Genomic DNA, 27800 nt, shown 5'->3' with positions numbered 1-27800 from the left:
CCACACAGATGTGTTAAACAGCTTTAATCGCGGTCATTGTGGCTTCTCGGCACAGTAAGAAATATTGCACATGATCAACATGTTTTGTTCTGGGGAAGGGGACAAGGGTAGGGGGAATCACCTTCTTAGAAAGTACAACCCAAGTTGGGAGGGCAGAGGGGTGGGGAGAAAACCCTCCCCGTGCCTGTGGCAAAGTGCAGGAGCCCCCACCCCCAAACTAACCTGAGTCCAGCCCCTCTGGGGAAAAAAGGGGTACATGAACTCCCCCTACTCCACAGGCTCCTCCCTCTGGCCCAAGGCCCTCACTTCTGTTTGCAGCCCTCACATGAGCCATTTTGCATAAAGTACAAGTGAAAAGATCTGAAGGTAACACACTCCAGGTTATTATGTACAGGGGCTCAGTGGAGGGAGACTGTGCCCCTGCTCCCCCTCAGCTGCCCTCATTACTGGGAGAGAGCTGTAGGGGGACAGGGACACACAGAGGAGCAGGCCTCATTCTGCCCCAAACTAGAAAGGACGAAAATGGCTTTACTGGGGAGGAGGTAACCATCCTGCCCCCCCCATTCCTGCCACCTACGTATTGTCCATTCCTGAGGGGGGGGTACTATGGTTCCTGGGATTTTCTCAGGGGCCCCTCACCTGCCTGTTGCAGTTGTGGAGGGACCAGAGGGTGGGGGGGAGGGCTGGGGGGCGCCCTCCCAGGCAGGCTGTCCTGGCCCTGGCTCTGGGGGTGGAGGCAGTGGCGGGGCAACCTGGGCCGTGCCAGAGTCCGAGCCAGGTGAGGTGGCATCAGGGCCCCCAACAGGACTGGGAGTGGGAACAGGGGCAGCAGTGGTGCCAGTGGGGGGCGGTCCAGGAAGGGGGGCCTCAGCTCCGGGGGGCTGCTCTGTGGGAGTGGCCGCCTGCATGATCTTCTGGCGCACCTCACGGATCTTCAACTGCAGACAGACCTTGGAGGGGAAGATGTCTGCGTAGCGGGCCTGGAAGGCTGCTGTGGCCTGGGCTGGGGACGGAAGGACAGTGGGGGTTGGGGAAGGGAGGGTGAGACAAGCAGGCAGACCCTCTCCACATGCCCCCCAAGACTCCAGTACATGCTCACCCGATGGGAAGAAGCCATGGTCCTGGAAGAGTTGCATGACCAGGGCCCGGCGCTGGTCCAGAGTACGCCGCAGTGACGAGTATGGCACTTTCTCGTATTCCAGCTCCCCGAGCACATCCTCAGCCTCTGTACCTGGAAGCGGGGCAGGGAGCAGGATGAAGGCTCCTGCAGAAGCCTCGCCATCCCATACCCACACCAGTGTCTGAGTGTCTACCCAGCACCTCTCACCAAATTCAATTTCACAGGAGGACTTGAAGAGGAGGCCTGCCCAAGGTCATGTGGCAGCTTAAGGGCCTGCCTGCTGGATTCTAGAGCCCACCCTTGACCTGCTGTTCTCTCAGTGACACCCACCTCTACCCCATTCCTGAGATCCCACCCCCTTGCAGGCCCTGGGTTCCCCACAGGTCTAGCAGTTAGGCACCAGCACCTGTGCGGTCAAAGGTGAAGATGTCCCCCTCGCACTTGGCACTCTTGGGAGTATTGGGCTCCGAGCTGCAGCTGGAGCGTCTCCTCATCTTGCGCTTGGGTGAAGTGGGGTCCTCAGGGGCCGAGTCCAGGTCTGGTCAAAAGAAGGAGGATAAGGGGAGGCAGCCCCAGTCTGTTCCCCACCTACCCTGGGGGCCCCCCTTGCCTACCAGTGGAGTTCTTCCTTTTCTTACGATAGGAGCCCAAGATGGCCCTGGGCGAGGTGGCCAGAGACTGCAGGGTGGGCGAGGGCAATACCTCCTCAGGCCGAAACTCAGGTAGCTCAGCAAAGCGTTCTTCAAAGTCTACTTCTGACAGGACCCTGCTGGAGAGCAGTCAGAGTCACCTCCCCTGCCCGGATGTAGCCACCCTCTCTCCCACCAACCCCACAGGCTACACCACAGCCGCCAGCCCATGCTCACTTGTCCACAGAGTCAAAGGTCTTCTTCAGGGGTGGGGGCCGCACCTTCACCTTCTTGCCGGTACCAGCCACCTCCTTGCGCTCAGGGGTGTCTCCGGCTGCCCTGCCACTATTGCCCTCACTGCTGCCGCTGCTGCTACCAGGGGCTGGGGCCGGGGCTGGGGCCGGGACTGGGACCGGTGCCGGTGCCAGGGCCGGGACTGGGGCTGGAGCTGGGCTGGGAGGGGCAGGAGGCTCCCCGCGACTCTCCAAGCCCAGCCCAGGGACGCGCCAATCTGAAGACGAGCTGGGGAATTTGTTGGCCTGGGGTGAGGATGGCAAGAAGATGGAGGACACTGGGTTCAGAATCGCTAAGGCAAAACCCAGAAACACAAAGAGATGGGGGCTGATTGCCCGACAGTCTTGGAAAAGGCCCAGTCACAGAGTCAAGCAGGGGGGACAAGAGTACGGCTCAGACATGCATGCAGGGAAGAGGGCAGGACAGAAAAGCAGACAGTGGGCTAAGGGACAGAGCCCAGCAATAACAGGAGCCTCTAGGCCTGTTGGGCACTCACCATTATCTCGGGGCCCTTGGTGCTGGTCCGCTCCTCAGCAGGTGGGAGTGGTGGGGGGCTGCTCCTGGCAGTGGGAGCCCACGTCTCTGAGGGAGGTGGAGGAGCTGGCGTTGTAGGCTGTCCCTCAAGGTCAGACTCAGGGGCAGCAGGCTCACGAGCTGAGCCAGGTTCCAAGGGCTGCCGGGGTGCAGGGCCAGGCCGCCCAGGGGCACCTGCTTCAAAGGAGCCCACAGGAATGCTGGCGATGGCTGCCTTCACTTTCTGAGGGGCTTTGGGGGTGGGCCTCTGGGCCTTGGGGGCGACTAAGCTGTAAGTCATGGAGCCTGCTGGTGGGGAGAAGAGCATTTGCTGAGCCAGGTCTGACCCACTCCCTGGGTCCCCAAACTCACCCTACCCTGGGTTGGCCCAATACCCACCTGTGGAGCTAGGGAAAGGACTAGTAGGGGTGGCAGTGGCAGTAGCAGTGGGAGGAGCTGGTGGGCCCTTGGGCAGGATTGGAGCAGTAGGAGGGGTGGTGCTGGTGGCCACAGTGTAGACCAAGCCTGGGGCGGCCTGGGATGGCTGGGCCAGGGGTGCTGATGAGGTGGGCACTGGGCTGCCAGGGTAAAATGCTGTGATGACAGGAGCTCCGGGGGCAGCACAGGTGGGAGGAAGCTGGGGGCTGGGCACAGGTGACACGCCCACCTGGCCAGGAGCCAACAGCGGTGTCTGGCCTGCAGAGAGGAAAACAGAGAGGCAGGAGCCTGAGCTAGAGCCTAAACCACCTCAGTCCCATCCTGGATCCCCAGAACTTCCTGCCTGATTGCTCCTCACCTGAAAGCAAGGGCTGCACGAAGGCAGGGCCGCTGGGCCCTAGTGAGGTGAAGCCTAGAGCTACTGAGCTCGTGGGCCCATATGAGGTGACCGTTCCAGCCTGGGTGGATGCTGAGCTGGTGCCCAAAGGCAGCGCATGCCCGCCCGCTGACTGCACATAGGTGATTCTGCCGCAAGAAGAACGAGGGAGGGAAGTGAGCTGGCCCTGCCCCACGCCCCCCCCACACACCTTGGGCTGGCCTCTGGGTAAGGGCTCAACTGCCATTACCTGGTGGAAGAGGGCAACAGGACCTTTTGAGGCTGTGAGGTGGGACCAGAGATCGTGGCTGGGCTGAGGGGTGGTACCAGGCTGCTGGGTGTGCTCACAGGCACCGGAGTCAGCTGGATGATCTGTGGGCAAGAGCACCCACGAGCTGCAGTGAGTAGAGGACCCAGAGTGGGGCAGGGGAGGGCCAAGGCCTAGGAGGGTGGGTCTCAACCAAGACAGAGAGCACAAAACTTGGGACTGGAACAAAGGAAAAGAAGACAACAAGAGATAGGGGGAAAAAATACACAATACAAAAAATTAAAAGCCAATAAAAAATTTTAATATAAATTTGTTTTTTATATCTGGGAAAAAAACAGATAGGGACACAGAAAAAGGACAAGTTGCAGAGACGGTGGCCAGAATCAAGATGCAGAGACACTGAGGAGATTACAAGATACTCCCAAAAACAGACGAGAGGAAAAAGAGACCAAAGAAAAGGCAGGCAGAAACCCCAGGACATGGACACCAACACCGAGCAAGACAGAAGAGAGGGACAGGATGCCCTTACCTTGCTGGGTGGCTGGGCACCATTCTGCACAGGTACTGAGAAGGGGGGGCTCACCAAGGGCAGCGGCTGACCAGCCCCTCCACCACGTACTGACATGCTAGGGGTGGCCAGAGGCACTAGCACTTTCCCAGGTAACAGCTGGGCTGAGCCACCCGGGGGCGGGGCCTGCACAGGAGAAACCGACTGGGCTGCAAGAGGCAAGACAGGAGATTAAAGGGAGCCGAACAGGGCTGTGGCCCCGCTACTTGTGCTGCCCGGCCCAGGCCTCACCTTTGGGGGGCGGGGCAGAGGGTACGGACTGCAGGATGGGGATGCCAGGAGTGGGTGCAGTGGCAGCCAGGACTTTGCCGTTGGTGGAGGTGCCCGGTGGGAGGGTGAAACGGATGCTGGTGGTGGGTGCCGGGCCGCTGGGAGCCGCTGCCTTGGTCCCAGGGGCTGGTGCTGGGGCAGGCGCCACTTGCAGCTGCTGGGGCAGCGTGGGCAGGATGTACTGCACCTGAGTGATTCCCCCAGCCTTGCCCAAGGCACTTGGCTGCAGAATACCCAGGGGCACTGGCCCATTAGGGCCACTCCCAGCACCTGCTCCTGAGCCCATAGTGGTGGCCCCACTGCCAGGGGCTCCCTGGGCGATGAACTGGACAGCCGGAGGTGCAGGGGCCCCATAGCCTGGGGTGCCCACCAGCAAGTTGGTGACAGTGGCAGGAGCCTTCCCCACAGTGCCCAGTAGGGGCCCAGCCACCAGATGTGGGGCTGGTGAGGTGGCTGTTGCTGACTTCTTGTCCGAATACACTAAACTGACGCCCAGTGGAGAGCCCCCAGGTGCCCGGGACCCAGTGACAGTTTCAGTCCTGGCACCTGCTATGTCATTTGGAGATGCTTCCACCCGGGCGGAGGTGGGGAAGGGCTTAGAGGCGATGGGCACAGGAGTGCTGCTGACAGGCCGCACCACATTGGTGACCATGGTGGCAGCTGGGCGGGACAGGGGGACTGTTGGGGCCCCATAGGCCAGCGATGGGGCTGGGGCTGAGGGCATGCGGGCTCCGCTGCCCTCCCTTTCCTCTTTGTTTGGAGGCAGGACCAATGTCTGCAGGACACTTCCTCCCCCTCCGGGAGGTGCTGCAATAACTGAGGGGCCAGGTGGCTCTAGGCCCCCCACACTTTCAGGCCTCTTGCGCCGGAAGGTGGTAGGATCCGTTGGGAGGAAGCGAGTGGCCTTGGAAGGTGTCGCTGGGCCCCCAGGGGGTGGGGGCCGTAGTGGGCCTGCTGTGCTGCCCTGACCTGACTCCTGGGCCTTGAAGGTCCCTGAGCCCAATGAGAAGGAGGTGGCTGCTGAGGCTGAGGAGGATGCAGGCGAGGATGAGGAAGATGGGGTGGGCCCATAGCCTTTGCCGAAGGCTGCAGGTGGATCCGGGGGCCCTGGAGGCTCAGGGTCCAGCGATGGACGGCAGTGGGTGAAGGAAGAACGGATCACAGGTGAGAACACCTTCCTGCCATAGCTCTGGGTGGAAGGAGAAGAGACATAACCGTGTCGGGGAGCCTGGATATCCAAACCCAGCCGGCCCCAGGGGGGAGACAGCTTCCTTCCCTAGGCCCTCTGTCAACACACGGGCCGAGATATCCTCACTCCTGCAGCTGAGTGGAACCGGACAGCACCAAGTCCCAAGCTCTCACCTTGCTGCCCTCTGGGTCTTCCCCAGAGCTATCTCCACTCTCGCTGTCAGTTACCCGCTCCTTGCACTTGAGGTCAATGTCAGTGGTAGTGAAGCCATCATCAGCTGAGGGAGCAGAGGGAACAGCATTTGTCAAAAGGACAAAAGGACAAAAGGACAAAAGGACAAGGAGTGTAGAGCAGGAAAGGCAGTCTGGAAGATGGCCTTGCCTCTGGCCTCAGCTCTGCCCCAAGCCAGCAGTGAGTACTGTCTAGAAATGCAGTCCCTCAGCCTAGGGTGTGCCCACCTACCACAGCGTGCAGGTAACAGCACCTAACACTGTGCCCATGGCTTACCCAGGCCCAGGTCCTCCCGGCTGCCTATCTAAACAGGGGCTTCCCAAGGGCAGGGCTAGGCTTACCCAGAAGGGCCTTAACTAAACATGCCTGCAACCATGAACAAATACGGAAGGGAAGGAGAAAAAGGGACCTGTGGGTCTGGATGCAATCTATGTTCACCATCCAAACCTTAGCCTGCTGCCTCTGGGCAAGAATCTGGGCCCCTGCCACTGCTCACCAATGACATCATCATCTCCTTCCTCCTCGCAGATGACCATGCGCTCCTCGTCACTGGTCATGTCCTCACTGGCCGCACGCTGGGAACGAGAGGCTCGGGTGGGCAGCAAGGGAGGCCGCCCACTGGCCGCCAGGGCACCTCCCTCTCCAGGAGCTGCGAAGGGGCCAGGAGCTCCAAACTGTGTAGAAGGCTTTGGGCCAGAGTAGGAGGCAGGGCCAGACACCATCTGCAGAGCAGGTGCAGGGAAGAGTTCAGCTGGGGCTGTTACCTTAGGCAGCCCTCCCTGCCCGTCTCCCTCGCTCCCATGGCCTGCACCCCAGACCTGAGTCAGTTCCTGCAGCGCCTGGCTGTCTACTTCTCCGCCATCCAGGCTGTGGACCCCACTGTGGGAGAAGGCTCGGGGCCGGGCCGAACCAGGTCCCCCAACTGTGTGCAAACGTTCTGCCCCACAAGAGCTGCTCCCTGGAGCCTTGGGGTCCGAGCTCAAGAGTGTCTGGGCTGCAACAGACAGAAGCTCAGAGGACACTGTAGAATGGAAGGGGGAGAGAAGTGCTGCAGAGTCAAGAAGTCTCTTACCAGCCCTGGACAATATTTGTAGGTACTGGGCAGAAACACACTAGAACTCCTGGGCCACCAAGCGGAAAAGAGATGTCACTCACAAGCCCTGCATCTCCTTCCCATTGGTTCCTGCCCTCTGGAGCCCAGAGGGCGGGCCTTCTGAGAGTAAGAAAGCCTGGAGACAGGTTTGTGTGGCATTGGCAAGCTAATAACTGTTGGTCTGCTCCGGCACTGCATGCCTGCCCTCAGGGCTGTAGGCCCAGACCCACGGGACTGCTCCAGAAGAGCTCCTCAGCACAGCGCCAGGCACACCTGACACCTGCAGTCAGTCAGCTGAAGCAACAGCGAGGGGCCTCCAACTATGGCCTTGGAAGCCAGCCAAGCAGGGCTTCTGGCTCTGCCAGTTACTGTTTCCTATGACTTCAAGCAAGTGGCTTTGTCTCTCTGAGCCTCAGTTTCCCCATCTGAAAAATGGGGTATAGTTTGGAGTCCCAGAGATTATACTCCCCTTGGTGTTTGGTGTGTAATAAATGCTAAGTGGCAGTTGATAATGAGATTGCTATGTAAATTTTATCTGTCTGGACTCTCCTGGATCTTTCACGTAAGACGAGTGTGGATTCTTTTGCAGGTAAGGGTCCTCAAATAAAAGTGACAGGATACAGATGAGCTTCTAGGGGTGGGAGCGAGCAAGCAAGAGGGTACCAGAGGCTCTCAGAGAGGGAGGTGGCAGGAGAAGAGAGCCAAGAAGCTCACTAACCTCCAGGGGCAGCGGCAGTACCCGTCTCCGACATGCTCCGCTCCCGAGTCTCCTTGTGCCCTCCTGCCAGCCCCAGGCTTGTGGGCTTGGCCTCTGAGCTGGACTTCTTCCGGTCCTTGTTGCACCACTTCCAATCTGGGTGGGCCTTAAAGTGAGCCTCTTTCACCTGGCAGGAGAGGACAGGGAGACCCTTCACTCACCCACCCGCTAGAGGAAGCTGGGGAGAAACCAAGAAAAGGAGGCATTACCTGGAAGGCCAGGTCATGGTACTTCTGCTTTTCCTTGGGCCCTAGGGCATACCACCACTCGCCCAGAATCTTGCTGACGGTCCTGTTGTCCTGGTTGGGGTGACGCTGGTGGACCAGGGCCCGGTGCCTCTTGCTGAAGATCATGAAGGCATTCATAGGCCGCCGGATGTGGTCCTTCTCCCGCTAGATCAGACAGAGACCCAAGTACAACAGTTAGAACCAAGGAAACAGGCTCAGACAGCCACGAGGTGAGCTGGAGACAGGTGGGGGCGAGGCACCTTGTTGGGGCTGCGTCCATCCTTTTCTGAAGATGAGTCTCGTTCCTTGGGCAGGGCACTGAGGGACTGGGTCCGGCGTTTCCCAGGTGGCAGAGGCAACTGGATCTCAGGAGACATGATGGAGAGGAAACTGTGTGGGAGTGGCAAGGACAGTGAGGGACATGTCTCTGGCCAGGCCACCCCCTCCAGTCCCAGGCTTCACGGCACTCACGCATCATCGTGATCGCTCTCTGTCTCACTGTCCAGCCGGGGTTCTCCTGGAGGGCCAGGGGCCTCCTCCTCAGTTGTGGGAGGGGGGCCCTTTCCAGGTTCCACTCCCCCCAAAGTGTGGGGAGGTCCAGGCCCTGGGCTCTCAGGGCACGTGGCTCCAGGGGGCCGCCCAGGGTCAACATTCCCTGTCCCACCTGGTGGCTGCTCATGAGCAACAGCCGCCGACTCAGCAGGTTCTGGGGACAGAGAGGCAGATCAGAGAGCTCATGGGCCCCCTCAATGCTGTTCCCCATGCCTTCCCACAGCCCCCCACCCCTCACCTTTGCTCTGGTTGGAGGCCACTGGGTGGCTGGCAGGTTGCTGAGCCTCACTTGGCTGCACGGAAGGGTCTGGCTGGCTGGGGGCCAGGAAGGGGACTAAGGAGTGCCAGGGGAACACAGCGACAGAGCGAGGTTCCACATTCGTCCACACTGTGGGAAGGAGCCAGATGAGCTCTGCAGCAGGAGAGCTTGGCCTTGACCCTCAACCCAAGCTTTTTTCCACCCTGGACAAGGGAGCTCCACCTCTCATTTACACCCCTTTCCCCTAGCCCTGAATCTCTTGACATCCTACATGCAACATCACTCAGAAAAAAAAACTCCTGCCTGAAAGGTTTCTAAGGTTTATAAAACTGAAAACAGAAGCAGGGAAAAAAAAAGTCCTCACATCCCACTCCCTCCCTGACTTCCACCAGGGACCAAGCCAGAGGAATGACTGGCTCCTGTCACAAACCAGGCCATGAAAGATTGCCATCCTACACTCCTAAGGCCCTAAGACCTCAGCGGGCCTGGAGACTCTCCCCCAGCCATGGCATGTTGCCAGCACCCATGCTGCCATCTGACGTGCCCTCTTACCTTGGCCTCCCACTCCCTTTCTCTTTCCTGGGGCAGACAGCCCTGCCTCCTCTCTCCTCTACTCTACTCTCCATTACCAATAGGGTATAGAGTCTTAAGTTTTTCTCTCTGCCTCCCTCCCCCTAACACAGGCCCTAGGGAGCCAGACCAGCCCTTCCCAGGCTGGGCACAGGTGGCTACAACAGCTTTCCCCTTACTCTCAAAGAAAATCTACTGCCTGTGAAGAGACCTCCCACCCTCCCTCCCTCTAAAACCCCAAGCTCATCTTTAGAGCATGGCCCAGCCCCCAAGCCCAGAAAGAGAAGAGGGTGTGGTAAACTCCTTGGAAGAAAAGGCACAGACAATGGGGCAGATGAGAGAACTGTTACAAGTCTCTGCCCAGGGAACGCAAGAGTGCCAGGTGTTTCCTTGAGAATATACACAGGAAGGCATTTCCCTCACCAGAAGCCAGTCCCAGAGGTCCCACCTTCAGCCCCAGGAGCTGGGTAACTAGCCTGACTCCTGGGGCAGGCGGAGACTAGGAGTGGGTTTCCCTCTCATTGCCAGCTCCCTGGGGGAAGTGGAACCAGCAGCGGAGGCCCCTGCTAGGGGAAGATGATAAAGGGAGAAGGGGAACGCCCTAACCCTGGTCTCCATCATTCCAGGCCTCCTCCTGACCCAGACCACTCTAACCTGGAGTGACCACTCATGCCTACAGAAACCTTGACTAAGGGAGCCCTCAGCGAGACACTGGCCTCAAGACCTGATTCTGCAAAGAGCTGACAAAAGAAAAAATAGACATCAACGCAACAGGAGAGCAACAAGGAGGTCAGCACTGGAAGCTACTCAAGATACTACTATGCAGACCCTATCCCCTACACCTGGGGACACAAAAAACTTCTAGGTCCTCCAACCCCGTAACAGCCCCCAGGGACCTGAACCTTTCTCTCACAGAGATCTTTCTTTACCAGGATCTCTTCATCTGCTGGATGGAAAGGGGGTCCAGCAGACAATGGGGGAACAGTCCTGTGGTCCTGCCCTCCTGAATTCCCCCCCCCGCACTAACCCCCAGGATCTTTGGGTCTCTCCCTCTCTCTCTGCAAAGCTCACCGCTCCAGTCCAAAACTGTCCTAAGCACACAGTACCTCACTCACTTCCCAAGCCCTGTCCTATATCTACACTACTCAGTCACAGCCCCTTCCCTCTGTCTAGCTTCCAGCAGGTCTCAGGCTGCCCCAATTCTAATCCACGCTCCCAAGCCAGTTACTCTGCACCTCTCACCCCCCAATGACAACATACCTGTTTCACACGGTCACCTAAACACTACGGCTACTCCAGCTACTCCCCACTCCCATCACTTTGCTACACTCCCACCTGCCTTCACTAACCACTACAGCAGAGCTCAGTAACTTTCCCGTTACCCTTTTACTCGGCCTCTACCATTCTACTATATGCCCATCACCATCGCTTTACATTTAGCACCCCGACACCTTGACCCCTACAATCCCAGGGCCCAAGAACTACTGACCGAACATTCCGAGGCCACGGGAGGCCGCGCTGGACGCGGGCACCAGGGGCCTGTGGGCTGAGTACATGATCTGGTGCCGGGGGGCCCGGCCGGGGCTCGTGCCTCCTCAGCGGCCGCCGCCGCCGCTCCGCCCGCCGTCGCTCCGGCCCAGGGGCAGCTGGAGGCCGTGGCCGCATGCCCCCCCCACCCCCGGCCGCCCCCCTCCGGCCTCCCCACGCGGGGGTCTCCGCCGGGAGCGCCTGCGCACAGCGCCAACTGCCTCCCGCCGCCCGGGGGGCGGGGGAGGTCAGAGCGCTCCGGCCCCGCCCCGCCCCCCGGCGCGCGCGGGGGCCGTCACAGGGCGCGCGGCACCGGGGCCATCGGCGCCGCCCCCTCCCTTTCCCTCCTCAAGCACCGAGCCCGGCGGGGCGGGGCGCGGGTGCGCGTGCGCGGCCCCCTCCCTTTTCCCCGCTCCTTGGCTTGCTTGCTCCCTCCCTCGCAGCTCCGGCGGGTAACGGCTCTAGCCCCGCGCGCCCCGGCTGCCAGCGCCGCCGCCCCGCCTTTCCGGGCCCCCGGCCCGCGGCTCAGCGTTGGATCGACCTCCGGCCCTGGGCAGACAGACGGACCAGTGTGTGTGCTCTCGTGCGCTCCGAACGAGCCCCGCGCCGAACCACCGCCGCCTCCCCGCCCCGCCACTACTACGCGCTCCCCTCCCCCCGCCGCGCCTCCCCCCGCCCTTTCCCCGCTTCCCCCGCGGCCTTCCGCGCAAGCCCGGCCCCCCGCTCGTGAGCCTATTGGCTGCCGCCGCCGCGCGCGGGTCAGGCCCCGCCGCGTCCACCCCCATTGGCCGCCCCGGGGGAACGTCAGTCATATGCAAATTAGGGCAGGGCGGGGCGGGCTCCGGTTGGCCTCAAGCCGTCCGGGGGCGGAACCGCGGAAGGAGGGAGGCAGGACGAGCGCACTGCAGTAAAGGCGCCGAGCCAGGGGGCGGTTCCGAGCGCCGCGTTGCAGAGGTCCGGAGCTTGTGTGTGTGGGGGGTGTGTGTGTGTGTGTGTGTGTCTAGTCCACGCGAGGAACACGCTCACGTGCGCTCAGCCCACCGGTCTCGCAGGGCAGATGAACTGCATGTAGGGTTAGGGGAGCCACCCTGAGCCCTCATCAACTCACGCCAGCACACACACACATCCCTCACAGACAGACTTTCCTGCCACACCCATTATTTCATACACACCCCACGTTCACATGTACCCTCGATCTTACACTCACTGTCACACACGAAGTCCCAAATCTCGAACACCTGCTCACATATACTTCTCACACTCACGGTTCATATCATACGCACTCATTTTCACTCATCCTCTTCATGTGACCCCTTTCATACATGTCCTGTCATATATGTTTCATTAACATATCTTCACCAAACATTCACTGAATCATCGTACAGACACACAATATATCAAACAGGCACAGTGATCCTGCACTCATCACACACGCCCACATTCCTCTCACACAACCATACGAGCTCTTTCTTCCCACACTCTCACACGGTCTTTGAGGTACTCCCATCCCCAACACAGGCTAACTCTCACAAACACCATCATAGTGACCCCACACACCATATAAACTTACCCTGGTGAGCACTAACTACCTCAATACCCTGGCCTAGCAGGTATATGGAGTGCCACGGCCATTCCCACTACCCTTCCTGACACTCAGCAGCCACCCAGGACCCTCTACCTCTTAGAACACCACTGTCTGCTGGCCCCACCACCATAGGCTGAAAGTCACCCCTTCCAAAAAATGGCCAGGAGGAAGAAAGGAAACTGACACTGAGGCTGATAATGTGCTGCTGGGAACCTGTATTCGTGATTCTATTCACTGAATCCTCACAGCCACTAGGGAGGTACACTGTATTATGCCCATTGTTCAAATGAGAAAATTGAGGCTCAGAGAAACTGAATGAATTGTGCAAGACCACGCAGCCAGACGGAACAACCCTGTGCTCCAAATGAAGTACTCTTCCCACTACTGAAAATTTAACCTCAGGGTGGACATGGGCACAGGCTCCCCAAGATCCAGGAACATGGTTCAACTATAATACTGAGACTGGTTAAGTACAGAAAGGTCGGGGGCAAGGGTCTAGAGCCCACAAGGCAGAGATGCAGAGGCCTTGGATCACCCAAGGGGCACACTGGGGTCACACCTGAGCAGGTAAATGTTGCACAAGCTCAGATGGACCAAGACTGGGCTCCTTCACAGGTGGGGTGGGAGACTGCCACAGACAAACCTTTTCCCCAGACTGCCCCATCCACTGACAGTGCTGAAGGCAAGGAGAGGGGGCAAAAACCAGGTAAGCAGAACTCAGAAGGGAAAGAGACATCTGTAGCCCTCTGACCTCCAGAGATTGCAGGGCTTGACATTTGGCTGTGCGCCTGGAGGGGCCGCCACAGGGACTATTAAGTGACTGCCCCCTCCTCCTCATGCAGCCCCAGACTCAGACCCTCCATTACCTCACTGCCCCAGGGACTGCAATGTGAGGCAGAAACCAAGGCTGAAATCAATGTGGCCACTATCTCCCCACCACTGCCCCCTCCTCTCTCTGTCGGTGAGTCACCTATTGGCAAGTTAACCCTTTCCCCACTGCAGTGGAGCTCAGGGACAGAGCTCAGAGGAAACTTGTCCTCTGCTCCCCCCCCACACACACACATACTTCTGTTGGGTGAAAAAAAGAGCTAGGCCTGGCACAGCAGAGAAAGCGGGCCCCACACATCTGGGAGGGTTACACATCTGGGAGAAGACACAGTGCCCACATAGGAGGGATGGAAAGAGGCCCCTTACAGGGTATGGTACAGCCAAGTGGGGGCCCAGCCTGGCAGGGAGGGGCCGGAATCCAGGCAGGAAGGGCCCCCCTGCCTTGGGCACTGGGCCAGCCCTATACTTAGCTTCCATTGTTCAGAGTGGAGGAACCCTGGGTGGGGGTGATTAGGACTAGAGAAGAGGGAGCAGGCCCTATATCCACACAGCCCCATCTCTCCAGCTGGGGCCTCTAGTTATAAAATGCTGAGGAAATTCCCCAAACTAGGGCCCCAGCCCCATCTGAGACGGCGTGGGAACACCATCCTTCTTCACTCAAGGCAGGTACTGGGGAAGAATTATAGTGCAGCCACCCCCTGTACCATCCCATAACCAACTCCACAGAAGGTCTGGTCCTAAATGGCCCCCAAAGCACCACTCTACCCACCCCAGCCTGGAAACACGAAGCCCAGACAAAGACATCAAGTGATACCCAGGGCGGCACAGGCAGAGGCCTGCCCAGAGGCCTGGGGCATAAAGCTCAGGATGCTGACAGACGACTAAACGCTCTGAACTCCGAGAGGCTCCCGCCCCTGCCCCCATCGCCCACGGCGCCCCACCCTGCCTGGGACTCCGCCTTGGCTCACCAACCTGGTGTCCCCAGATCCCCTCACCCGCTCCCCACATATACACCCACCCACCCACTCCAGGAGGCGTGGGCGACGGCCAGGGTTGCCTGGGGAACGAGCCCAGGATTGGGCTGGTGCAGCTCGAAAGTGATGGGAGCCTAAAAATAGCGCCCGGGTGAGTCAGTGTGAGTGGAGCTGGGGTAGGCAGGGGGACCAGGAGGGAAAGAGAGGCAGACGAGAGGTGTGGGGGAAGGTCCCCAGGGATTGGGAGATGGGCAGGATAGGACCAAGGGCTGGATGTGGGTTTGGGGGTGGGAAGGGGGGATAGTGTACAGGCGCCGGGACTGGGAGGGCTTGTGGGCTCGGGATGAGGGAGGTGCCACAGCCCAGGCGAGGAGGGGGCGCCGCCCTGCATTCTCTTCCCCTCCTCGAGCTCACGAGATTTTCCACTCGCCGGCTGGCCTCCAGCCAGCCCCCGGAGGGCCCCACAAAGCCGCTTTGTGCTGGGAGGGCGGGCGGGCGCCCGGCTAGCCTGACACCCACGCGGGCTGCGGTGGGGCGCGGGCCAGCTGGCACCCGAGCTGTCGGGCGGGGAGGGGGGTCCCACCCCAACCCAAGAGCTCCGCTGTGCAGGGGTTAATGGCGCAGGAGTGGGCGGGCGGGCGGGGGGGGGGCGACCAGTCTCCGCCAATCGGAGTCAACAGGCGCGAAGGCGGCTGGCCAATAGGAAGAACGAAAGCCCGACGGCCGGGTTGGGGGGTCTACTCCTAGGGGCGCGGGAACCTGTGCCCCGGTTGCCAGTGGGGGTTAAGTGCGGCCCACAAGGGGTGCCTGTCCGGGTCTACAAAACGTCGGGTCACAAGAAACAGGCCCAGAGGGGGATAGGATCTTTCAATCATGAGGTGGCACAGTCAGGGTTTGAACCCAGGTCTACCTGTCCACATAGTCTGCCTTTCCGCTGAAAAGGGGAGACCGGGGTTCCCTGGCTCAGGCTCCTACGAGGAGCAGGAACAGGGGATGGGGTACAGGCGGAGGAGGCGGCGCGGCAGGCTAGGGTCCAGCCGCCTGTGGTGCAGTCGCTGCCGCCGGTGGTAATGGGAGCCAGACGCCGTCGGTGCCGCTAATGCGCCTCCCTCCCGGCCACTAATGGAGCCATTAATGCCCCGGCGCCCGGCGCCGGGGTTTCCCGGCCACATACACCCTCCCCCAACCCCAACCGCTGCGCATGCGCGCTCCAGCTGCTCCACGGTCCAGCCACCAGCCGCCGCCAGGAGGCAGCCTGACCCCTCACAGCTCTTGTTGCTGGAGGCTCTTCCACGAAATCTCCAAAAATCACTCCTGCTACCTCACAAATGCCTCTCCCCGCAAGTCATCTTCTTCCAAGCATAGGTCTCCTTCCGTTCCAGAACAGTCTCCCGGGATCACTGGCACCCAGGTGCAACCTTTATCCTCCCCTGCTCTAAACCCCTTCTTGGATCTTCAGGGGCTGGCATTCAACCCTGGCCTGGCTGGACCTGTCCTGCATGGCACCCTTTGGCCAAGCCTAGGCTCTAGTTCAGCTTCAGCCTCAACAGCCACTCAGAGGTCATGCACTTTCACCCTTCTGGCCTTTGCTCCCATGGCTGCCTTGGCCTGGATCACCCTTCCCTTTCTTTCACTATCCTGAAATCCACTCATTCCTCCTGCTTCAGCTCAAATGTCCCTTCTAATGAGAAGCCTTCCTGAACCTCTGCACGGAGCCAGAGTTGTGTCTATCCTCTAGTTTCCCCAGATGCCGTATCTCCCTCTGTCATTCTTGCCTGTGCCTGCAGCTACACCTGCCTTCCCCAACCACCAACCCCAGGACTGCTCAGCCTGGGCTGGTGAAAGGATGAGAATGAGGTGGTAAGATGGAGTTCACTGTCTGAGCAAAACAAATTCTGGTGCACAGAACCTGGACCTGGATCTGGGGAGCCAGGAGAACCTTGGCCTCTCTTTGGGCCTCATTTTCCCCACCTGCCCAAGCAGTTTGAGGGCACTGCTTGATCTCTGAGGTCCAACCTTTTGGGGTGGATTACATGTGGGACTCAGTTAAATGGAGCCAGCACCAAATGTGTCTCCTGAAAGGTGGTGGTGGAGAGGGGATATAGGGTGATGTAGGCCATGACCTCTAGCAGGTGGGTGGGCATAGGAGCTGCTTTCCTACTGCTCCCCCACAGCCGGATCTCCTAGCTTGGTCTGCACGGCCCCCGCCTTCCTGCCTGTCTTAGAAACAGGTGCTTGGACGTAGAGGGGTCTACAGATGGCTCCTGATACCTCTCAACAGGGTTCAGGGACAGTTAATTTGTAGGCAGTTAATTTGTCCCAGGCCTGGACAACCTCTCAACACTAACCAGAAAGGAAGTAGGGGACCTGGTGCTTAGCAACTGTCCACTGACTTCAAGGAACAAAGCACCTGATATACACAGGGTGGGGGTGGGGGGCTAGAATGGAGGCAGAAAGTCTGTCCAAAGAGTGGGAGGAGGGGCCCTGACTGGTGTGGCTCAGTGGGATGGGCGACATCCTGCAAATTGATTCCCGATCAGTCAGGGCACATGCCTGCATTATAGGCCAGGTCCTTATTTGGGAGCATGTGAGAGGCAACTGATCGATGTTTCTCTCCCTTTTTCTCCCTCCTTCCCTCTCTCTCTAAAAATAAATAAAATCTTTAAAAAGAGAGAAAGAGTAGTAGGAGGGGGCTAAGGCTGGAGTAGAGATAGGATCTCAAAACCGTGGACCAAAAGAGAAAGAGGATGGGATGAAAGCTCAGACAAGAACTGGTATCTAAGGAGAAACAGACCAAGAAGGACGTAGAGAGCCAGACTCAGAGACAGACAAGTCCAGAGAGAGAGACTGAGGCCCAGAAATGGAAACAGAGAGAGACAGACATAGAAACCCAACGGAGAGACAGATGGGCAGACAGGCCCAGGAGAAGGGGCACTGCCTGTCAATACAGGGAAGCCAGGTTGACCCAGGAAGCTGGAAAGGAGGCTGTGCCAGGAATCGGGCTGAGACATCTGGCCTCTTGGGCTGGGGCTGCAGGCCCTGGGGCAGCTTCCTCTCCTGGGGAGCAGGCAAGAAGAGTCACAGGAGGTGGCAATGGCAGCTGGCTGGCCAAGCCATGCACAGAATGCGGAGAATGCCTCCCGCCTGCCCTGGCATGTCCCCCAGCGGAAGCAAATGCCTGGTGGGGGACAGAAGCAGGCAGGCTGCCCTGCAGCCCCCTCACACCTGCTGCCCTGAGCCAGAGTCATACTCGCAATGGACAGGACTACGCCTTCACTATGCCATTGGGCACTCTCTGCCCTATTTGGCCTTCAAAAGAGAAGGCCCCAAGGTGCCACCTCCCAAGGGTTTAGGAAGGCCTCTGGGAGAACAAAAGGCCTGCTGGTTGGGAATGTAAGGGCAACCTGGATACCTCAGCATGGGTGTTGTCAGAGAGGCGCGGCTCAGAACCGCCAGGACAGGCGCTGGACAAGTTCTGACGACCAGGTGGCCTCCAGCGAGAGGCCTCCTTCTCCACTGAACCTCAGGTTTCCCAGACAACGGAGCTGGTAATTCCTACTTCAGAGCACTGGGTGGATTCCTTAAGATGGCCCCACACCTGAGGCTGGGCACATGGTAAATGCTCAAATGAAGAGCGGTTATGATTATTTTTTCATCATTATTTCAAGAGTGCTTAAGAGCCTGGGCTACAGAGCCAGACCACCTGGGATTTAAAGCCTGCTTCTTCCTTTTCCTAGCTGATGACTTTGGGCAAGTCTTGGGCTTCAATTCCATCCTCTGTCTGCTGGGAACAATAAGCATCCTGACCTCCTGAAAGGTGATGAGGATTCAGTGAGTAAATACTCAGCACTTACTGAGCAGCGAGCCAAGCACACACACTGAATAGTGCTCAATAAATTATTATTCCTGTAACTTCTGATAGTGAGGAGTTCTGTGATCTGAAGGTCAGACTTGATTCGAGGCTCGGTCCTGTTCCTCCCTGGCTGGGTGAACTCAGTCAGGACCCTTGTTCTGTCAGGGCCTCATGTTGCCTCATCTGGAAAACGATGGCAGGAACCCCCGCTGGGCCTGCCCTTGGTAGGCCTCAGGTGACCTGCCTCAGTGCCATCCTTCCCCACACAGCGGCAGTGAAGATAACCCAAGATGATGCTATGAGTTGGACCATGTCTGGGGCTCCAGGCATGTGGGAGGTAAGGCAGGGTTAGAGTCTTTCTGCTTCAGTTTCTTTTCTTTCTCTTTTTTAAGATTCTTATTTATTTATCTTTAGAGGGGAAGGGAAGGAGAGAGGGAGAAAAACATCAATGTATGGTTGCCTCTCATGCGTCCTCTGCTGGGGACTGGCCCTCAACCCAGGCATGTACCCTGACTGGGAATGGACCTGGGATCCTCTGGTTCACAGGCCTGCGCTCAATCCACTGAGCTACACCAGCCAGGGACCTGCTTCAGTTTTCTCATCTGCCTAAGGACAGAAGCCCCTGCTGTGTCCACTTCTGTGGAATTTTGCTCATATCGACTACAGTAACAAATGTAAAAACTTGGAAGTGAGGCAAAAAACACAGGTCACAACCTCACTATATGAGCACAGGGGGTAAGCAGGGGTAAGCAGAGCCCCTGTGTCCCTGTGGTCCCTGTGTCTCCAGGCTGGAGCTCCTTTCTACACTGCCCTCTGCCCCAGCGCAAGCCACTGTAGCTCCTTCCTCTCCATCTCCCGCCTCTAATACAACCATAGACAGACAGACTCAAAACTTTCCATGGCTCCCTAGTGCCCTTAGGATCACATTCACAAGTCTTATAAAGATGCTATATTATCTGGCCCTTGCTCGTCAATACAGTCACACATCTAAGCACTCACCCGCCATCTGCAACCCATCGCTGCCCATGTAACTTCCTTCAGATACCTGCTCTCGCCTCAAGGCCTTTGCAGAAACTCTTGCCTTTGCCTACAGGTTTTCCTGCTGACTGTGGCAGGCTCACTTCTGCACACCCTTCAGGTCTCACTTTAGAAGCCTCTAGCCCCCTCTCCAAGAAGTCCTCCCTGACTCCCCACAGCCTCCTGGGCTCGCCCTATCCCTGCCCTGACCACTCTGGACAGTCACTGTCTAAACACAATTTGAAAGCAGGGCTGTGTCCTCAGCACCAACCAGCACAGGGCCAGGCGCAGAGGGAGCCCTCAGTAAGCAGTGGACTCATAAGTAAATAAGAAAAAAATGCTAGGGAAGGGGCTGGTGATGGGTCTGTCACCTCCCCGAGAGTGGCTCTGACAAGGCCCAGCCTGGCCTGGGCCCCTGTCCCTCCAACATGATCTCAGAAATGCTACTCTCCCCACACCTGGCTCCAGCCCTCCAGCCACGACGGCTTTCCTCAGCTGTGTTCCTTCTGGCTTTGGAGCCTGCCTTCCCACTGGCCTCCCTGGAAGCTCTTCCACCCCACGGTTGCTGGTTGCAACTCATCCTTCAACTCCCGGCTTAGGCACCCTGTCCCTAGGGCAACCAGACTAGATTCACACCTGGATTCAAAACAAGGCACAATGCCCGGCACAGCCCCAGGTCCCTTCCAGGGCAATGACAGCACCTGTGGTGTTTACTGGGTGCCATGGTGAACGTGAGGGCTCCAGTCCCGGTCTGACCAACTCCTGGCAGAAGGACCTGTTGGAGCCTCAGTCTTCCTGTCTGTAACCAACACTATGGTCCCGTGGTCACAGGCCAGCCTGCCTGGGTTTGAAGGTTGGCTCCAGGATTTACTAGCCATGTGACCCTGGGCAAGTCACTAACCTGACCTCAGTCTCCTCTACAGGAGCATAGTCAAAGCACCCACCTATTAGGGTTATTGTGAAGACTATAGGAGCTAATATTTGAAAAGGGCTTAGAGCAGGGCCCGTAAGTTGAGTGCTGCATCACGGGGTGGGTATGAGCGTCTGGCGAGATAACCCCCACACAGTGCTTATCATGGTGACACCCCCACCAGCCCTCCAGGCCTCGGAGCTGTCATCATGATTATCCTGTTACCCCATCAGCCCCACTCAGGATTGCTTCCATGACTGAGGAACCCCTGAGAGTACATTCCTAACAGGAGGCCTGTTAACACCACTTTGAGCCTCGGAAGACCGGTCTCTTGCCTGACACATGAATTCTCACTGGAACATCTGTGCAGGGATGTTCCGGCCTCCCCTTACCTCCCTCCCAAGGCAGGAGCCCACCTCTCGAGCGCCAGATGGAAAGCAACTCTATTGCAAATGAGCCCTCACCCGGCCCATCCACTACACTCCTTACCTGTCCCAGGCCGGCCCATGATCACTTCCTTCTTGGGGGCAGGATGGCTGGTGTAGCTGCTGGGCACCAGGACGGGCAGCAGGGCAGCGGGTGAGGGGTGGAAGGCCACTGGCTGGAAGGGCGAGGAAGCCAGGCCAAAGGTGGGCATTGGCTGGGCCACAGCAGTTGGCGCGGCTGGAGGCACAGTTATGGGTACGGGGGCTGGCAGAGGTGGGGGCAGGCCAGGCTTCCCACTGGCTACCCCGGGGGGCACTGGGGTCTCTCGGCAGCTCCGCCCAGGTCCTGCAGCTCGAGCCTCCACAGCAGTGCCCACCTCTCCAGGGAATTTGGAAGGTAGTGGCACATCAGGGTTGCGAACAATAACAGGTGAGTCCCGCTGCACAGCAGGCACCCTGCGCACAGAGGGTCCAGGATCCGAGGTCAGACCGGCAGGTGGGGGCAACAGCAGCAACGGTGAGGGCTGGCGGGAGCGGGGAAAGGGCACAGCAGGTGATACAGCCCGGAAGCTGGCTGGTGTAGAGGGTGTCGGTGTGTGGGACACCGAGTCCACACCAGAGTCCAGGCTGTCACTCTTGGGAAAGTCTGGGGCAGCTCCTCCGCCCCCTGCACCAGGGGCTCCCAAGGCCCCTGGGTGGGGCAGCAGCTCTGTCTTCCGCCGCCCAGGGCTGATGGGCACGGTGAAGGTCAGATTGGCCTGGAAGGTGGGTAGGATGCCGGAGGAATGGCGCTCTCGGGGGGCAGGCGGCGGTGGGTGGGGGCCCATATCTGGTGGCGTCAGCACGCCTGCCTTAGGGGTGCTAGCGCTCAGGTGGCGACTGCGAACAGCAGTACGTTGGATGACTGGCGATGCGTTGATGGGGCTGAAGTTGGCAGGACGAAAGCCGAAGAGTGGCGAGGGTGAGGGAGAGGGCGCTGGCGAGAAGGGCGACTGCGTGGAGACCGGGGAGAAAGATGGTGTGCCTGAACGGGAGCTGCCCAAGGACACCAGCATCACTGCCGCCTCACACTCGTCAAACTCAAAGCGTGACAGGTCGGCGGGGGCTACCAGGCGTGGGCGTGAATCTCCTCGGGCCACCACACTGCTGGCCTCACTGTCCCTCGATGTCTCGTCGCCCCAGTCAAACTCGGTGCTACCCTCCCGAGCTGCCACACCAGCAGGCCGCCCGGCCCCACCTGGGCCACTGTCAGCCAGGCCCTCCATCTCCTTGGTTCGCATGGATAGGTGGCGGGAGCAGTAGCCCCGCCGCTGAGACTCCTTCATGCAGCCATCCCGTGAGCACAGCCGCCGCCATTGCTTGCCATTGAATTTCTTGCGGATTCCATTAGGCGTGCAGACCACATCGCCCTTCTTGTACTTCTGCTGGGCTGCTGTCAGTGGCGTGCGGGCACGGGTGGCTGGAGCAGTGCCCTTCTCCAGAGAGGCCACACTGCTGCTACGGCTGCCGCCCTGGCTCCCCTCCTGGCAAGGTGAAGGCTGCTCACCAGGGCGGCCTGGGCCTACAAAGGCCGGGGACTTCGGTGGTGGAGAAAGAAGCTGGGGTGGGGGCAGTGGGAGCAGGGCGGGGGTGCCCAGGGCTGGTGGGTGCTTCTCTTCACCCTCCTCACAAGCCCCCAGGTTGCCACCAAAGCTGATCTTGGAGACTTCAGCATCTTCAGGCTGCTTGGAATCCAGGGCAGCAGGGCAGGGTGGCAGGGTAGCCCCTGGTTCGGCCTGCTCCGCCTCCGGGCCCATGGGGGGCTTCCTTGACAGGGCCTCAGGTTCCCAGAGGGGCCTAAGCAGGCGCAGGCTGGAGCGGGCCACCCATATGGCCTCCTCAGGCTCACAATGTGATGGCTGGGACAGTTGTGGGAGGGTGGCTGGTGGGCCCACCTGGGAACCCAGGCCAGGACTGAGGCGAACTTTATATGCAGCTGGTTTGGTAGCCACCTCCACCACCACGCCCTCACGGTAGGCAGCTGCACCAGGCTCCACACAGGTACAGACAGCTGTGCCCACCACCAGCGCACCTGGTGGCGGCGTGGCATCCAAAACCACATCGACACCACTGCCAGGTACCCCCTCGTAGAAAGTCAGGGCCCGGTCCCCAGGGAACTGCACACCCAAGTCCTGGCTTCGACGTACCTGGCGAACCACAGCCGGCAGGAACAGGCCATCTCCACGCCGAGCCAGCACCCGCTGGGACCGCAGTTGCCGCAGGTCATAGCTGCCACTGTTGCCAGCCGAGGGCCAGGGGCCTGACCCACAACCTTCAGTGGGCTCATCTTCCAGGTCAGCTGAATGCTCACTGGCTGTGTCGGTGGAGGAGGAGCGGGCGGAGGCGAGTGGCCGTGGAGGAACACTTAGGGCGCCAGTGTCCTCAGGGGTCCCTGCTGGTTCATCTGGGGTCCCAACTGCTCCACCACTGCCACTGCCAGCCCCATGCTCTTCCACATACTTCTTCTTGGGTGCTCGTGACTTGAACGTGGCTGTCTTCCGGCTGAGGGGGGGCTCCCAACGACCAGTCTCACCCTCTGCCTTGGGGTCCTCAGCGGGGCCTGGGACCGGGTCATCAGAGTGCAGCTCTGAGGGGAGCCCCTCAGGCCCTGAGCCCTGCTGGGTCTCCTCCTCCTCACACTCCTCAGCCTCTTCTGAGCCAGGCTGCTGCTGTACCTCGTCGTCCTCTTCCTCTGGCTTGTCACCCTCCCCAACCCCTCGCCGCCGCAGGGCTTTGGCCCTGGTAGCTGGTGGGGACTTGCCTCCACTGCCAGGACCTGGGAGGCCAGTGCATGCCTTCTTCACTGGCTTCATCTTTTCTCTACCTGCAGGGTGGAAGGCACACAGCGGTCATCAGGAGCAACTCAGGAATCCCTCAGACTCGGCGCCCCCAGGAGTTTCCACGTGCAGAGGCCCCCGCCTCCATTATCCCTGAGGCCTCCTTCCGGGCTGTCCCCAAGTCATAGTGGACCCCTGGCCAGCACCCAGACACAGAGTGGCACCCCTGTTCCCTGAGCTGTTCACTGTGGCTCCTCGGGGACACTCGCATATACCTGCTCCCTCTGCAGAGAACACAGCGTGCGCAGGCACACACTCTGAATGCCCCGAGGGGATGCAAGAAACAGGAATGGTTCACACGAATGGACCACTCACTCTGTGCCACTCCTGGGCTGAACTTGCCTTTATTAACCCACTTCATCCTCACAATGGCCCTGAGAGGTAAAGGCTACTAATAACCCCATTTCACACTTGAGACAACTTAAGGCACAGAGATCACCCAACTTGTCCAAATTCATCTAGCTATAAAAGAGAGCTAGGTTCTAAACCCTGACAACCTGGCTCCAGAGACTGTCCTCCTAACCATCTCACTGTGCCGCCTGTCACATGATCCAGAGGACACACTTCCTTGCACTGTCACTGGCCAGAGAGCACACACACTCACACATACACGCACAGGCACAGTCACAGAAAGGGAGGTGACTGGGCTATGATGTGAGCCTCTCTCCACCTCCCCCTGCCCCACCCCTCTGAGCAGCCTGGTATGTCCAGGCATTGTGGGCAGCTGAGAGTCCCGAGGAATGGCTTCCCAGTCTGTTCTGTACCCTGGGCCTGCCAGGTGGAGCCATCTCCCCAGATCCTGGCATAGAGCAGGCAGGAGCAGGTCTGGGGCAACAGCTCCTACCCAGCACTGCCATGGGGCTGCACATGAGCACACACACAACACACACACACACACACACACACACACACACACACACGTCATCACACAGTGGGACACAGAGCTACACCCCAGGGTTTCGCTGTCCCACTGGATGGGAGCCTGCTCCTTCCCGCACAGCACCCAGTGTGATACCCACAAGCCCAGCCCCCTCTTCTGGCCTACCTGCATCCCCACCCTGGCTGGGCTGGCTGGGCTAGCTCTGGCAAGGTGGCTGAGCCAGCCAGGTCCCCCCAGCCCCAAAATGTGCCCCCTGACTCCGGGGCGGGGGGGGGTGGTAAGTGGGAGAAGGTCAAAGAAAGCAGGACAAGCCCAGCAGGCCAACCTCACCCACTTCCTGAACAGTCATTACTGCCCGCCCCCTTTCAAGCTGCCCTGAGAAAAGAAAAGGGAAAAAACTTTACTCTCAAGTGACTAAGAGAACCTGAAAAGCTGAAAGGGGGCCTCTGGGGAAGTGAGATTTAGAAGGAATCCGGGACCATAAACCAAACATAATCAAAGGCACCCCTGACTCAAGTCTTTAGGAACCTCTGACCTCATACTTGAGGCCTGCTGCTTCTGTGAACCCTGTAGTTCCAGGCTGTCTCTTCCCTGGGCCAATCCTGCAGTCCTCATAGGCAGAGCCTGGAGAAGCCAGGTTTTCTCACACTGAGGAAAGCACCCAACTGCCCAAGAGTTGGGCGGCCACTACTACTTTCTGCCCATTGACCTGCTGTGCCACCAACCTGAGGACTGAAATCCAGCCGCAGTCCTGCCCAAACACAAACCTCTGCATACCCGATCAGGGCCTACAACAGCACTGCCTAGTACCCCTGGACCCTGCTGCCTTGCCCAGTCTCTCCACCCCAGAAGTCAAGCCTCTCTCTTTCCCCTGGGGCCTACTCTCTTCCTGTCCACTCCTGTCTGGATAACTCCCAGAGTTCGGGCCTACAACCAAGGCTCTGTAGGCCCTCACCGCCCACCCCCCCCACCCCCCACCCAGGCCATCTATCCCAGAATCTGAGCACTAACTCCTGAAGCCCAGGCCAGCCCAGGCCCTGGCTCTTCAGGGTCTCATGCCCTCTGCTCCCATCAGCCCTCCTGACACCAGCTTCTCTCTGCCATTCTCTCTCCCATCCTGTCACCACCTCTATGTCTACCTCTCTCCTCATAAGCCCTAGGCCCCCTCCTTAGTCACCCCCCCCCTTGCCATCTTCATCTGTCTCTGTCACCTCTTCCTTCCAGTCACTCTCTTGTCAGCCATCTCTGGACCTGCCACCTTCTCTCCCCATCACCTCTCCTTGTCATCCCCTCCAACTCTGTCCCCTCCTTCTCCCTGTTACCCTGATCCAGTCCTGTCACCCCTCCATTCCTGTTACCCATTCTCTGCCCACCACTCTCTCCTCCTCACCCTTTTCTGCCCCGCCTCCTACCCACCACTTCCTCCACTCTGTCCTTCCTCCCCACCATCCCACCCACCTTTTTTCCCCTGTACCCCCCCTCCCCGTTACTGCCACCTGTCCCCTCTCGGCCCCCAGCACCCCAAACACCTCCGGCCCAAGTCAGCCCTGGACCCGCCCCTCACCTTGGGCTCCAAAGGGTTTCGGGGCGGGGGGCCGTGCCCCCGGCTCGGTCCGGTCCGGTCCCTCCCCGCCCCCCCTTCAGCTCTCCCTCTCGATTCTCCCTTTTTTTTACTCCAACACACAAAATGGTGAATGGACCTGCAACAGCTGGAGCAACCAGCCAATCAGCGGTCACAACCCCGCTGACCGGCGCCGTCCTACACCAATAGATATTCTCAGCCTAGCCAGCTCCACCTCTGGACGACGAGCGACACTTCCCATGACCAATCGCGCCCACACGGCAGCGCTAGGGGGCGGAGCCAAAGTCCAAGACCGGCCTCCCTCTGGGACCGACACCCACCTGAGCCTACGACTGCCTAATATGCCTAAAGCCCTGCCCCACAACAAGTGATGGACACAAGCATTGACCAATTAAAAGCCGTCTTAGTGCCGATTGACGAATACAGTATCCAGTCACCTCCCACTCTAAGCCGGAACCCAACCCCTTTTAAGGACAGTAGCCAATGAAACGCAAGAAGGAGGGGCCAATGGACGGGCTCTCCAATGAACAGGTTTAGGAGGCGTGGCCTGAGTATTTGTTGACCGGCTAGGCGCAATTCCTGATGGGAATGGTAGTCTTCTTGCGTCTCTGACGCATAGTTGACAGTAAAAGGCAGACTACAACTCCCATGTGACAGAGTGCGTGAAGCACCAAAGAACCCAGGGGAAGAGAAAAAGTCGCAAAGGGCAGTTTTTCGTGACTCTCACTGGACACCAGGAGCATCTTAGGCCCAGGGCCCTGACTCACCCCGATTCCCGGCTCTGGCGTCGCTGGTGGCTCCTCTCAGCAGCGGCAGTAGCTGCACGAGGGGGAGGTGCGAGGAACAGCCAACCGCCACCCGCAAGCCCTGCAACCAATCAGCAGTGGCCGGGGCGGTGCAATGACCTCACCAGGTTCTACTCTCTTGCCCCTCCCCCACGGTTGTTGCTGCTGGTAGTCGGGTGTAGGGAAGTTTGGGGTGGGGGGAGGTAAGGAGAAAGAGTGATGTCACCTTTCCTCCGCTTGATTGGCTGTTGGGTGGCGGGACTACGACCAATCAACAGCCTCAGAAAGTCTGGCGCGGCCCCGCGGAAAGCACTGTTGCCACCGGGAGGGGAGAGAACGTACGTGTGTTAGGTGGCGCGCGCTGCGGTGTAGTCAACGCACGCGGACTGGGACTTGGGGTCCCTGGAGACAAGTTCCCTCCAAGACTTCGACATTTAAGGGCGGTGCAATTTTCTGACGGCTCTCTTACGCATGGGCATCACGAGATGGGGAAATGCAGCACTTCCTCGGCCTCACACCACATTCCATTCCGTGAAGAGCTACACTTTGTGTGTGTTCGCATCTTTCAGGAGCTATATGTTTTTAAGGGTGGGTTCACACTGGGGAGGAGATGGGTATGCCCTGTCAGTAGTAGATTCCTGCTGCCCAGATAAGGGGTTTATACCAGGTGTGAACCTGTCTGTAGCACATCCATACTCTCTCCAAGTTGAACTTGTCCTGGATAGAGGGTATGGAGGGCAATACAAACTGGGCCTGGGGGTGCTCACTTCGGCAGCACATATACTAAAATTGGAACAATATAGAGAAGATTAGCTCCTGCTCAAGGATGGCACGCAGATTTGTGAAGCACTCCATATTAAAAAACAAAAACACAAAGCTGGGCGTAAGGGAGGGTTCTGCTGCCTGTGTTGGGTTCGCAGTATGAACATGAGGTTCACACCAGGTGTGAAGAAAATGTACCCGGCCCTATTGCAGATCCATACTGTCTGTTACATTAGCACTACCCATGAGAGTGTGCTGTGCACATTGGGTAGTGTTGAGTCTGAGGAAAATCACACTCATTCCCACTGCCCACTTAGGTAGACCCCTAGAGAGAGTGGTTTGTGCTTTCGCAAAAGGGGCTCCCAGAAGCCGCAGAAAGTCCCCCATACATGGTGATGTGCACTGTCCCTGTTAACTCTGTCGCGGGTATGAAAGATTATAG

At 58.9% G+C, this 27800-nt stretch overlaps 1 protein-coding gene and 1 non-coding gene across 7 annotated transcripts; one reads left to right on the top strand and one right to left on the bottom strand.

The window, feature by feature from the left end:
• Positions 1 to 9: 9 nt before the first annotated feature.
• Positions 10 to 25917, bottom strand: CIC (capicua transcriptional repressor). 6 transcript variants are annotated; one of them, XM_037159988.2, is made up of 21 exons: positions 25794 to 25917; positions 20538 to 23336; positions 8764 to 8913; positions 8445 to 8679; positions 8234 to 8363; positions 7956 to 8138; positions 7708 to 7873; positions 6715 to 6917; positions 6393 to 6618; positions 5839 to 5942; positions 4438 to 5665; positions 4168 to 4355; positions 3621 to 3742; positions 3353 to 3519; positions 2956 to 3252; positions 2540 to 2865; positions 1987 to 2288; positions 1735 to 1889; positions 1527 to 1658; positions 1100 to 1231; positions 10 to 1003 (listed from the first exon to the last, which is right to left on the bottom strand). In XM_037159988.2, the coding sequence occupies exons 2-21, from the start codon at positions 23323 to 23325 to the stop codon at positions 636 to 638; spliced, it is 7602 nt and encodes a 2533-aa protein (XP_037015883.2). In that variant the 5' UTR covers positions 23326 to 23336; positions 25794 to 25917; the 3' UTR covers positions 10 to 635. The 6 variants fall into 6 exon arrangements, with proteins under 6 accessions (XP_037015883.2, XP_037015887.2, XP_037015885.2 ...); XM_037159992.2 differs by having other exon boundaries at positions 1759 to 1889; XM_037159990.2 differs by having other exon boundaries at positions 1735 to 1886.
• Positions 25918 to 27355: 1438 nt separating this feature from the next.
• On the top strand, positions 27356 to 27457 carry LOC119060147 (U6 spliceosomal RNA). Its single transcript, XR_005084525.2, has one exon. It is a non-coding gene; the product is annotated as a U6 spliceosomal RNA (small nuclear RNA).
• The last annotated feature ends 343 nt before the right edge of the window (positions 27458 to 27800 follow it).

The sequence above is a fragment of the Artibeus jamaicensis genome, unplaced genomic scaffold (genome assembly GCF_021234435.1).
Source record: "Artibeus jamaicensis isolate MK-2021 breed Jamaican fruit bat unplaced genomic scaffold, CSHL_Jam_final scaffold_36, whole genome shotgun sequence".
Lineage (NCBI taxonomy): Eukaryota > Metazoa > Chordata > Mammalia > Chiroptera > Phyllostomidae > Artibeus > Artibeus jamaicensis.
Note: the sequence above shows the minus strand (reverse complement) of the source record. Positions and strands in the feature narration are given on the sequence as shown.

Coding starts and splice junctions, on each gene's coding strand:
- CIC (XM_037159988.2), bottom strand. CDS start 23,325: ATGAAGCCAGTGAAGAAGGCATGCACTGGCCTCCCAGGTCCTGGCAGT. Junction 6,918..7,707: donor TACTGCCGCTGCCCCTGGAG/GTTAGTGAGCTT, acceptor TCCATTCTACAG/TGTCCTCTGAGCTTCTGTCT. Junction 2,289..2,539: donor CCAAGGGCCCCGAGATAATG/GTGAGTGCCCAA, acceptor TCCTCACCCCAG/GCCAACAAATTCCCCAGCTC.